The sequence below is a fragment of the Triturus cristatus genome, chromosome 12, assembly GCF_964204655.1.
Source record: "Triturus cristatus chromosome 12, aTriCri1.1, whole genome shotgun sequence".
Classification (NCBI taxonomy): domain Eukaryota; kingdom Metazoa; phylum Chordata; class Amphibia; order Caudata; family Salamandridae; genus Triturus; species Triturus cristatus.
The window spans coordinates 47809562-47822701 of record NC_140595.1 but is presented as its reverse complement, the minus strand read 5'-3'; the positions used below and the strand labels follow the sequence as shown (position 1 = coordinate 47822701).

General features: G+C 47.7%; 1 protein-coding gene across 2 annotated transcripts in view; it reads right to left on the bottom strand.

Moving 5' to 3' along the window:
• SH3GL1 (SH3 domain containing GRB2 like 1, endophilin A2) overlaps positions 1–13140 on the bottom strand; it is a 95262-nt gene that overhangs the window by 28483 nt on the left and 53639 nt on the right. For both annotated transcript variants that reach the window (XM_085638730.1, XM_085638731.1), the window contains exons 4-7: positions 12773–12916; positions 11607–11740; positions 6504–6662; positions 5593–5696 (exon numbers count right to left, since the gene is read on the bottom strand). In XM_085638730.1, the coding sequence (XP_085494856.1) occupies positions 5593–5696; positions 6504–6662; positions 11607–11740; positions 12773–12916 (541 nt within the window). The remainder of the gene's footprint in view (positions 1–5592; positions 5697–6503; positions 6663–11606; positions 11741–12772; positions 12917–13140) is intronic.

Sequence of the window (13140 nt, the reverse complement as noted above, 5' to 3'; positions counted from 1 at the left end):
CAGAGGAGCGGACGGGAAGGAGGATTGGGAGGTAGAGGCCTGGATAACCAGACTCTCGGGGGTGGGGTGTTGGGACAGAAAACTGGGGTCGCCCGGAGCAGGGCGGTGGCGCCTGGCAACGTTCCTATCCACAGGAGGGACTGTGGAGGGCTTGGACCAGGTGCCCTGCAGAACGTCAGTGAGGGCCTCATTGAATTGCAGCAGAGGTCAGTGGAGCATGCGGCAGACTGAAGCACCTCAGTGAGGATGTTAGTCCTCACAGCCACGGCAGGCAGCTCAAGCCCAAGAGCTTCGGCCGCCTTGCGCAGCACCACAGAAAAAGCTGCACCCTCCTCCGAAGCCACAGTCGGAGGAGAGATGAATCCAGTGTCCGGTGAGGTATCCAATCCACTGGCCTCCCCCAGTTCATCTGCCCAGTCCTGAGAAAGGTGCCCCTGAAGGGCCATAGGGTCGTCAGACCCCTCCCATTCGCCCCCGTCATCCAATTCCTGGTAAACAGGAGGAATGATCGGAGCCGGTCGATAGACAATATGTGTCTCTAGCGGCGTCGGATGCGGCGTCGGGCGGCGCCGCATCGGCGTCGGGACCGGACAGGGGCTGAACCGGGGATCGACGTCGACCGGAGCCGGCGTCGGGGGTGGTACCGGTGTTGGCGCCAGCGGAGGAGGCGTAACGAGGTCGACCGGCGTCGACGGGGGCCCAGGCTCGGGCCCCTCAGGGACCTGAGGCGTCGGGGCCGGAGCCTCCAACAGCACCGGGGCCGGAGCCGCCGGCACGCGAGGTTGCCCAGTCGAGTCCGCGGGGCCCGAAGGCGCGCCAGCGGGCGTCGACGGCAGGGCCAGGCTCCTCATGGCCGAGAGGAAGGCACTGACCTCCGCCGGCGTCGCGTCAGTCCCAGGAACCGGCGGGTATGGGAACTTGCGCAGCGCCTGCGGCTCCCGCGGAGCCGCGGGGGTGGACCCACCCGGATCCTCGGCCGAGTCGCGCGACCGGCGAGGGGAGTCCGAAGAGCGGTGTCGCCTCTTGGAGTGCTTCGACTTACCCGAAGACTTCGAGCCAGACGAGCGACGATGTAGAGTGCGGCTCCGCGACCGATCCTTGGACCTCCTCCTGGACCGGGATTGAGAGGGGCGCGGAGCCGAGTGGCGAAGCTCGAGAAGCTTGCGGGACCGCTCCCGCCTAGCTTTTGAGGTCAGGGCCATACAATCGGAGCACGACTCCGCGTCGTGGTCGAGGCCCAAGCAGTACAGGCACCGGCGGTGATGATCGGTCACCGACATCAGTCGGTGACAGTCGTCGCAGGCCTTGAAACCAGGCATCCTACCGGCACCAGAGTCGAGAAGTGACCAAAAAGATTCGAAAAAGTTAGTAAAAAATTGACTAAATGGGTAGCTCTCCCGGATCGGCGCTTACTGGCGCGGAAAAAAGAAGAACTGACGTCAGCGCGCGAGGGCGGCGTCTAAGTACTCAGACGACGTCATTCCGGCGCACGACGCCGAGCGCGGAGCCGCAGACGCCGCCTAGCGACGCGCAAGGGGTATTGCTGACGAAAAATTTTCCGGATCCAGTCGGACGCCTGGGGATATTCTAAGGTGAGGAATCTAAGTAACGTGTTTCTTTCAGATAGTCAATGCTAAGTGCCCCAATGCGATACATGTTATTCCTCCATAGGATAACATTAGCAATCCAGAAATTGCACCGTGTCCAACTGTAAAAATTCATAACTTGAAAAGTACTAAAAAGATTCTGATGATCTTGTTATCTAAATTTATATAAAAAATATGTGTTTTTTTAATAAACTGGTATCAGAATTTATTATTGGGTGTGGACTTACTGCCTTAGTGTGTGTAATAAATGCTTAGCACTAACCTCTAATATGCCCAACTGCTCACCTACACTACGAAAAGAGAGAGTATTTGGGGTGTCATTTGTGCCTCTACAATTCCTTTGGGGTTTGCCTGGACTCTTTAGATCGTGTACCTCTTTTTAGTCCACAATACATCAAGAGGCAGCTTCCTAAATCTTTTTGAAGGATGCAACAAAGAGAAAAATGCCAGTAGGGTGATTGCCACACGTGAAAGGGAAAATCACTTTAGGCAGAATAAAGCCTGGATCGTCAGCACTTATGTGTTGGAAAAGAAGGTAGTGAAGAGAGGTTGCACAAACAGCACCTGCTGTTCACTGACATGACGTGGGGAAGAGAAGGCAATAAGAAAAAACTCTTGTTGGGGAGGAGTTGCTAGGATCAGCTGTGCATGTGCTCAACAAGTGTGCACATGAGAAACCGAAGCACCAAACTCGGGTCCGGAGGCATGATAAAAGACTTTAGGGTAAGCAGGATTCAAGGATTTTAGAAAACTAAATACAACGGACGATATGAAGAGGAAGGGCTGGTCTGGCTAACAAAAAGGCTTTAAAAAGCCAACATGTAACCTTTAACTGTACCCATTGCAAAACCTTTTTAGACTAATAAGAAAACAAATGATAATTTGAACAGTAAGGCATATAGATGATGGTCTCTACACAAGGCCACAAAATTCTACCAGCGCCCTGAATTAATGTATTTTGGTCTAGTGGTGTCTAGCTCAGGCGGTCACATCCACCCCTTCAGAGGGCACGTCAAAACTGCACAGTTGTCGCCGTTCCATCTCCATTCTGGTGCAGGGCCGTGCCCTGTAGAAGATACAGGCGGTCCACCTAATGGGGTAGCCGGACAGGAGGGTACATACTCAGGCTCACTTTCCTGGCCCAATACGGGCTATCAAGAGGGCTTTAGCATGGTGGTATGACAACCATGCATTCTTTTTCCACATGTTCCGTAACAACGTGGGCGGAACATGCGTCAGAACCATGCATTCCATTTACAATGCAAGTCGTTACAACAGCTTGCCTTAGGAAGCTGCTGGACTTTGGAATAGTATACATTACTATTCCAACTCAGTCACCGTAACAGTAGAGAACGCCTTGGACTTTAAAGTCAAATGCCCTTGACCTAACGCATGTCATTGCAACGACTTGCGCTGTAAATGTAATGCGTGGTTGAGACGTATTCGTTATTCCACACGCGTTGCAAAGGCAGCCCGTTCGGTGGTCGTTGTACTTGCTGCTTCCCTTTAGCATCAGTCTGTGCTGACGCTTTTCAGAACTTCAGGCAGGAGAGGTAATGATGTTGGGAATGCGTACAGGAGGCCTGTAGTCAGTCACAGGCGAAATACAGCCTCTAAACACCTTCCTGGTGGAAATAACAGTGCACAGTTATCTCGACTCTACGGATTCTCAGAAGAGGCAAAAAGATGCAGTCAGGGCATGCCAGGCTAGTTGAAAATGCTCTGAGTCACCCTGCAAGGACGATTAGGTGATGTCTAATCAAACAGTTTGCTCTGGCATTGAGAGCCCCACAAGGTGGTTGGTCACCAGACAAATCTACTGCTGATCCAGCCAACTCCAAATAAACGGGGCCTCCTGGCATAGGATCAAAGACACCACCCTGCCCACATACCGCACGACAGTCATGCTATCTGTGAAAAGCTACATCACCATCCCTTTGACAATCAGTACGATGGCCTTTAGGTCCAGCCAGATGGCTTGAAGCTCTGAAAGGTAGAGCACCGCTAGAGACCACAGATCTCTGATTTCCACCTCCCCAGGTGACTACCCAACCCTGAGACAATGAATCAGGCACTACTGTGGGGTAAAAAGAGCGGCCTGACCATTGAAGGTTGCTGTCTGCTTGCCAATACTAAATTTCTCTGGCCATCTCTTCAGAGAAATGGATGGTGTCAGACAGTCTGCCCTGTTGCTGAACCAACTGAAACCATAGGTTCCACTGTAATACATCTGTGTGCCATCTGGTGCACGGTGTGAATGGTATATACAAGGCTAGGAGCCCAAAAAAAGCCTCAGAACCATGCTCACCAAGTCTCAGGATTGAGCCTGAAACATTGGGGTCATACCCTGAAAGTCCTGGACTCGCTGCGGTTGTGGAAATGTCTTCAACATCTAGGGGCCACATGTATCAACTAACTTTGCATTCGCCAACGGGCCGATTTTGCGAATCGGCTCGTTGGCAAACGCAAAAAAGGCTTTTTACATGCATCAAAGCGTAATTTGCAATTCGTTAACCTGTTACCGAATCGCAAAATGGGTTAGCTATTCGGTATTTGGAAGGGGCGTGTTTAAGGCGTCCCTTTCAAATAGAGAATCGCAGCAGTATGTAAGAATTATTTGTGACCATGAATGCATCCCACACATTCGCAACTTACCACCAACTTCAATTAGGTGGTAACCCATTCACAATTGGGAAGGGGTCCCCAAGGCACTCCTTCCCCTTTGGGAATGGTGGCAAAAACGTTTTTTCCTCTTCAAAAAAAAAAAAAAAATCCCTTATTTTTTTTTATGCAACCCGTTGGTTGCTTTATTTACAAGCAATCACGGACATGGTGGTCTGCAGACCCCAGCAGGCCACCAACCCCGTGCTTTTAGCGATTCTTAGGGGGGGGGTCGCAAATTGCGACCTACCTCATTAATATTAATGAGGTAGGTTGATTTGCGAGCCCCTACGAATCACTAAATGAAACTCTTGGAGTTTCATACATTTGGAATAGTGATCACCTGAAAATCGCTGAAAATCGCAATTAGGTAATCGCTACTCCAAATGTTGATACATGTGGCCCAACAGGTCTAAGACAGCCCTCAAATGAAGGAATCCTCTATAAAGGTGTCCGGATGGGACTTCAGTTTACCGATGGGAACCCTAGGAATGACAGATGGGCAACCATCGCCTGTAGGAAGTCCATAATGGACTGTTGCGAGTTCGACTTATGCGGACCGTCGTCAAGGTACGGGAATACATATATTCCCAACCTGCAAAGATGAGCTGCAAGCAATAACCTACAGGAAGAAAGGGACTGGGAGCTTATTAGGGTCCAGTATACAAGCTCCTCTATTTGAGTCAATATACAAGAGTAGGAACCGCATACACTTCAGATATCAACTGTGGGACTGTTGAATGGGCCTAGAATAATATGCGGCCTGCAAATCCAAGGACGCCACCCAGTCCTCAGAGTCCAGAGTAGTAAGAACTTGAGCCAGAGAGAGCATTTTGAATTTGTCCTTTCATAAGATGGAATTCAGAGGCAGAAGGTCCAGAATGGTTCTGAGCCCTCCATCCTTACTGGGCACGACAAAGCAGCAGGAATAAAACCTCCAGCCTTTTTCCTACTGTCTCGAAGGCTCGATTGGACAGGAGTAAGTTACCTCCTTCATGGGGGTGCTAGCATGACTCCGATTCGGACCAGGATGTGGCACAGGATGCTGCGGATGCTTTAAAATTTCCAGTTTGGCACCAGGGAATATTCTAAAGGTGAGGAATTTACAGTTAAAAATATCCATCAGAACAAAAGTTATGTTTACTAATTTTTATAGTTACCAACACAGTGGCTTTTTGACTGCAGAAATAATCTTGTAGAGCTTGCTATTTGCTGCTTGCTGTAATCTAAGTTAATTATGTAGGCCTGAAATTAGGTGAAGGTGTAAAGGTGTGTATTTGATGGAGAGACTCCACTTAGTCTGAGCCAACAAGCCTGCTCTCACCTTTCTTTCAATTTATCCGCAAGTTCATCCAGGATTTGCACGGCTTGTCTGTGATAGTCTAACTGCGCATCCACCAGGGCTGACAGCTGGCTCACCTGTTCTATCTGTAAGAAGGCATGAGATCATAAGTCAAAAAAGCAACAGCAGTGTAGATTACAACCTGCACTTCAGCACTGTCTCGTTCACACCCTGCATTGACCAACATACTTAGGTTATAGTCCCACTTATCGGTCTTCAAAAGATACAACAGAGATATGCCATTGCATTAACCTTCTATAGTAATTTGCAAATGTTTGACCAACAATGTCAGATCTCCTTGCCGACTTCTCTACCGCTTGCTAAACTTTGAGGTGAAACTAACTCTTTGCTTCACAATCTCTCAAGGCATAAGCTGCAGAGGACCCTGTCACTTCTCAAGCAATATTATACTTTATTCATAACCTCATAATATATTACCTCACATCTCCAAATCTTTGTCTCAGCAAACCTCACACAATAGAGCACAGACCTGCCAATTGACTCATTACACAAAATCAATGCCTTACAGAACTCAAATTCGGTTTCCCTTCTGATCAAACTTATCTCCTCAAACACATCTAATTTCATAGCCACTCCCTCAAAATCTCTTTATAATTAGAATCATTCCACCCCATGTGAGGTACAAATGACTGTCAAGAGTAACCCCTTTAAGTATGCACATTTGTTGCTCGTTGTACAGTTTCCTGCTCCATTGTTGATCACCACTTGCCACGAGGCTATGTGCTCATCAAACCTCAGCTTTACTGCAACAAAACTATCAACATGGATCTTTTAGCAGATTTTGCTCCCCAAGTTAATGGATTCACCTCATACCCCCAAATTGCGGGCATATTCTCCATCACAGTTTTAGCTCCTGTCTACTGCTCCCTTACATCAGTCTCTAGCAGGTTGTGCATGCTGGTCTCTGCCACTTCTTTGGATTCTTCAAACTTTTCCAGGGCCTGGCGGAGCTCCTCCTCCGGTATCTTCCCTTGCCGCTTCTTTTTGTAATCAAAGTCCAAGCGCCGACCCTCCAGCTTCTTCAGATGGTGCTGTGTGAAAATAGTCAAGATTCACTATACGCAATCAACATTCACACATCAGTATAGGAATTCACAGAGCAGCTGTGAAAAGATGTAGATTGTCTTTGCCACGGAGAAGCACATTGTGAACAGTCACTGAACAACTAACTGTACACCACAACCCCTCTTGTAGCATCTGCCACTAGCAATCTGACACTCTGTGCCTATGGCAACAGAATAACTGAGGGTGACCACAGACTGATACAGCAGACTTTTGTAGACAATGCAAATAAGTCAGTTGACAAGGGCTACAGGGAAGGGCAAACCTGCTTCCAATTTCCAAAGGGCACGCAAAACCACTGAGACTCAATCCACACCAGCAAAGTGTTTTCCTGACATATAACCTAGTAACAGTGTAGCCACAATATTGCCATGTCCTAGAATCCCTCCAGCCTAGGGTGCGCTTGACTGACAGTGGAAGAACTTGAGACCCAAGGATGCTCACCACTTTCATGCCCCATCATCATCTTGGTAAGGATGTCCAGCACAATCCCAGTCTGTGACCTAGCTTGCGAGACGCACCTGCAGCCTATGTTCTAGTTTTGAGGACATCCTGCACTCCAACGCCTGATGTCCTTGTCCCCATGTCCTGCACAGCATGCATTGTAGGTTTGAAGATGTCCAGCACGGTCTGTATCCTAATTCCAAGATGTGCCCCACTGGGATAGCCTGAATCCTATCTTATCATGGTCTCTCAGAGGCATTTAAATATCTACACACACTTTCAGGATCCTGAATGACTTTTGCACAATTAAAGTAAATATAGACACATTATATTTTTGGTCTATTTATAAATTTTTCTAAGGTAAATCGCTAACAGGGGAATCCCTCGACCATAAATAGTACAGAGTTTGTTTAATTAATTCAGATGTCCAATTAGTGACAAAAAGAATCAAAGTCAGTAATTCGTAACGTGATTTAAGAAAGAGTTAAACCAAGGAAAATCCGAAATCACACACGACAGCCGCATATAGAGATTAAATCATAAAGAACATATATTCACAAATTTGCAAGCAGGGGTTCAGTACAAATGATATCCAAGCATACATTGACAATACAGTGATTAAACAAAACATTCTGTGGTTCCGATAGATGAATCTTGTTATACAGAGTGGTATTGGTTTTTAAATTGACATTGTTGTTTCTTGAATTTAAATGAGTTCCTGTGGGGCCATTATTGCATTCCCACGTAAATCATACAGGTCCTGAGGATGGTCTTGCGGAGTAATGACACTTGAGACCGAAACGTCAACAATGAGCCCATCTCTCTCACTTTAATATTACTCCAACATTGGATGGTGTGTTCTACCCTGAAGGTGGTCTTTCCATTTATCCATTTAGAGTGGCATTTTCATGCACTGACAAATGTGATTACGAAACTTTTGTTTGACCTGGACACTACATTGCCAATGTATGCTTGGATATCTTTTGTACTGAACCCCCTTTCTTGTAAATTTGTGAGTTTATGTTCTTTATGATTTAATCTCTATATGCGTCTGCCATGTATTATTAAACATTTTCTTTGGTTTAACTTTTTCTTAAATCACGCTACGAATGGCTGAGTTGGATTCTATTTTGTCACTAATAGGACTTCTGAATTAATTTGAAAAACAAGTCTCTGTACTATTGCTGTTTGAATGATTCCATTGTTAACGGTTTGCCTTATAACACTCAAACACCCAACAAGGGGTTATTGGGTTGCCCATTTGTTTTCACGTTTTATAAAAAGAGCACATTACCTTAAAAACAAATTAAAAGAAATCTAACAGGGGTTCTATTACTCTTCCGTTCTTTTCTATTTTCTCCCCTTTAAGTAACAATAAATTAAAGGAAATGGTTCACAATGGCATATAATTTCCCCCCCCCAAAAAAAAAAAAAAACACTGTTACTTTATTGTATTGATGTGTGCATCACAGTTCCAGTCAATCCCTCTTAGTTTACGAATTTTGTAAAGGAAACTGTGCTTTAAAACCAATGGCGGTAACGCCTCCTGGGATTGCAGCGACTCTGCTGGTCCATTACATTTTTAGATTCATTTTAATTTTCCAGTGGGTTTTTAATTTAATGTGCTCATTTGAACCCAGTCTGTGTCCAAGGACCCAACATGCTCTCCACTGATACAGTTGTAAACAAACCCCCAAAATACCCCTTTCTTGTACATTATGAGCACCTAAATGTCTCAATGTCCTGCACTGGTACGGTCTGCTCTCTTTCTACTTGCAAGTCTTGAGCCAGCACAGCCAGTGTTTGATGTCCCAGGAAGTTCAGCTAGATAAAAGGCTAAAGATGCTCTCCTGTTACGATGCTGCCATAGCGCAACTTGAGAAGCTCCTGTACATTAATTTGCTTCATGATTTTAAACAGGTTTTTGAAAGGCATGAAGTTTTGGTGTGACAAGAAAATTTATTTCTGTCTGAAAGGGTACACCGTTTAAGAACTGGGCACTTCCTACTTGTGGAGTCACACCTACCAAGGAGGGCGACTGTGATGAAACATGGGTGCCAGACTCTCAAAGATTGGTTATTTACCGGAATACTCCGGAAAGAGAATCCTCCTCAGACTTATCGATGATAGAATAATTCCTGCCCACCACCCCCATAGACCTAAAAAAAGAGCACATTTCTTATTTTTTAAATGTTTTTCACGCTTCCAATTTTACAATAAAAAATTTAACACATGAGAAACTAAAGAAAATAACCTTTCTAACTGCAGTCACCAATATGAATGTGACTGCCTCCAAAAATGTGTTGGGTGAATATGGCTTGCTTTGGTTTTGGGATTTGGCTTTTAAGCTGTGTCAGATGTGCAGCAAGCCACCATTAAGTAGTGGATAGGAGGGTCCTATATCAATCTGAGGTACACCTTTTCCCTGTAACTCCCTCTCCTGCATTGACCTGTCCCAGAGATAACGCGATAGTAACCTCATCACCGATAATGCTTCAGTTTTATCCGAATGTTAAACCAAGATATTCATTCAGTGAATCTCGTTTTGAGACGTGGTCATGTTTTTCATAGCGGCCATTACACCCCATTGAACTTTACATTTTGAGACGGTGGTGACTTTAAGCTCACCAATCACTTGGTTACCAGAAGGATTTTAACGTTTATTAACCATAAGAGTGTGTTGCCATGCGGGTTTAATATTTAATATTTGGGTAAAACTGAAGTGTAATCTGTTATGAGGTTACTAAGAAAATGTGGTAGAGGACAGCTGACTTACCATACTTGGCTTGGGTTTTGCTTGGCTCGTGGCCTACTTAATTCTTCTAGTTTAGTTATCCATCGTTTAGTACTCACGAGCCTTATGAAATCAGACGCTGTAAGTAAGCAAGCCTCTTTTGAGCCAACAACTTCATAACCGAGTTACTAGTCCAAGAGTAGCCAAGACTTCCCACACCATGAGACACCACCTTGATAGCATGCATAGCGCCTGGATACCCTCGCTGGTGATAAGTTACCTTATACAAATACAGACTGATTGACTGATGTGATTCTTGCCAGTCTGCACCACTTCTGGACCGATGAATTGCACCTAAAAGAGCTCATCCATCAAATAGGAGCGCCTCTTCATCAATGTGTATTCTGATAACATAAAAGGACACTTTTTACTTTGCCGAAACGCTATGGTCAGGTCTGCAGGAAACGGCAAGCTGGATCAGTTGCTAAAAGGTGAGATCCCTCAAAAGCGCAACTCTTACTGCTAATACTAGGTCTACCGCTCTCCTCCTCTGGAGGGATGGAGGCGGCGTGACTTCAGGAGGGATGGAGGCGGCGTGACGTCAGGAGGGATGGCCACGCCGTGACATCAGGAGGGATGGCCACGCCGTGACATCAGGAGGGATGGCCACGCCGTGACATCAGGAGGGATGGCCACGCCGTGACATCAGGAGGGATGGCCACGCCGTGACATCAGGAGGGATGGCCACGCCGTGACATCAGGAGGGATGGCCACGCCGTGACATCAGGAGGGATGGCCACGCCGTGACATCAGGAGGGATGGCCACGCCGTGACATCAGGAGGGATGGCCACGCCGTGACATCAGGAGGGATGGCCACGCCGTGACATCAGGAGGAATGGCCACGCCGTGACATCAGGAGGAATGGCCACGCCGTGACATCAGGAGGACTGGTGGCACTGGGCAGTGGAGCCGTGAGGTCAGGAGGGACGGTGGCGCCCTGAGGTCAGGAGAGGCGGTGGCGCCTTTAGGTCAGGAGAGGCGGTGGCGCCCTGAGGTCAGGAGGGGCGGTGGCACCCTGAGGTCAGGAGGGACGGTGGCGCCCTGAGGTCAGGAGGGACGGTGGCGCCCTGAGGTCAGGAGGGACGGTGGCGCCCTGAGGTCAGGAGGGACGGTGGCGCCCTGAGGTCAGGAGGGACGGTGGCGCCCTGAGGTCAGGAGGGACGGTGGCGCCCTGAGGTCAGGAGGGACGGTGGCGCCCTGAGGTCAGGAGGGACGGTGGCGCCCTGAGGTCAGGAGGGACGGTGGCGCCCTGAGGTTAGGAGGGACGGTGGCGCCCTGAGGTCAGGAGGGACGGTGGCGCCCTGAGGTCAGGAGGGACGGTGGCGCCCTGAGGTCAGGAGGGACGGTGGCGCCCTGAGGTCAGGAGGGACGGTGGCGCCCTGAGGTCAGGAGGGACGGTGGAGCCGGCCTAGAAAGTGCTGTACAGAAGCGTACTTGTTTGTCTGTCCACACACTGCCAACCTATTGCCAATTGGCTGCAAAAATATGAAGCAAGTACTGTGGCAGCCCCAGGTCACTTATCGCACCTACTTCTGGCCCACAAGGTGCACTTACGAGGCTACTACTGCAAGGCAACCCGTGGTAGACTCCAGAGTACAGGGAGGCTGCAAAGGCGCTGCCTGGTGGGACGCAGCTTCAGAGAGGATGTTGCAATAAGAAGCCTTGCTGAGTTACCTGTATCTCTTTAAGATCTTTGTCACACAGGTTCTGCAGTGGATCAATAAAGTTCTGCTTGACTTCAATATCCAACGAATCCTTTACCTCTGCCAGTCTCTTCATTGACTCACCGGCATCCAAAAGCGCATCGCCTGTGGGGGGAATGAAGGGAAATGAGGTCACAGGAAAGAAAATGCAGCTTTACATGCGGGGTTTGTGAACAGTGGGGGAGTGTGGCCCAGAATACAGAGGAATCGCAGATCAGGATAAGCTGGTCAGAATTAGGAGTGCCTTAGGTTCTTCAGGTCAGGAAGGACAGTGGGTGTGGCCAGGTAAGTAGCATATTTCTAGTTTCTGACTCACGTGCCATCAGAGGTAGACCCGTGAGTCATGCCCTTTTCTACTTCACAGGGTGGATCTGTTCCATATTTATAGAAGGAGCTGTGCTAAGGCCAAGTCACATGCCAGGAGCGTGTAAGGAGAATTTGGAGCACTGCTCCCCATTAAAGGCGGGTCCGTTATTAGGCAAAGATGGAATTTTAGTATGAAAGGCTGCACAGCTTGGGTCAGTGTCACTATCCATAGATCAAAAAATACAAATGCATCTCTCTCCCAAGTTCAGCAAAAGTTAAAAGGATGAACAGAGAATGAACCCTCATCTTCTCAACAACAGTCTTTTTCTGGGGAAGGTTTCTGGTAAAGAGCAAGACAGTCTGTCGAAGTAAATCTTGCACTGTTCTGAATGATATCAAGCCGAACATATAAAGAAAAAATACAAAGATGCTCTAAAGTGGGAATTACAAGAATGATCGTTGAAATGGATGTGAAAGACATTGACAGAGTATTAAGGGTTTCTGAAAAATCCATTCAAATTGGATAGATTAGAGACAGAATATCTGGGAGAAAGGAGTTTTCTAGACACCCTTACACTGTCTGGAAGTCTGATCTGGATGAGTAGGACATTTTCTGCATGCGTAATGTGTCGAAAAAGGATACGGTGTGAGAATGAACATCGCCTTGTATGTAAAGGATGCAGGGTGAGGGTGGTAGTAGTAGGGTCTACGGGTACCAGTGAGGGGTATGAGGGACCATAGAAGATCAGGGAGCAGCCACCTATCACAGCAAACTTCCCCAGATTTGTGCCACGGTCTGACCAAACACTACAAGGAACAGAAGGGACTCACCAAACTTGGAATCATCTCCCAGCTCCTTCCCAAAGCGAACCATGCTCTCTCCCAGGAGCCCCTCGGGCTGAGGATAGCCCGGGTTCTTCACTTGCCCTCTTATCTTGGAGACCGTGTTCAGCATTGAGAGCTTAGCCCTGGATGCTGACAAAAAAAGAGGCACATTCAGGATGTGAGATGCTACATAATCTTGCAGAAAAGAGTACAGGTGAGCGCTGAAAAAAAGAAAGGACTAAAACTGAAAAAGGAGTCAGAAACAGGGAGTGACAGGCAGAGTACAGGTGAGAGGGAGCTGAAAAGAAGAGCAAAGTAGGACTGAAAAGGAGTTAGAAAGAGGGAGTGAACGAGCAAATAAAAAAAAAACAGCG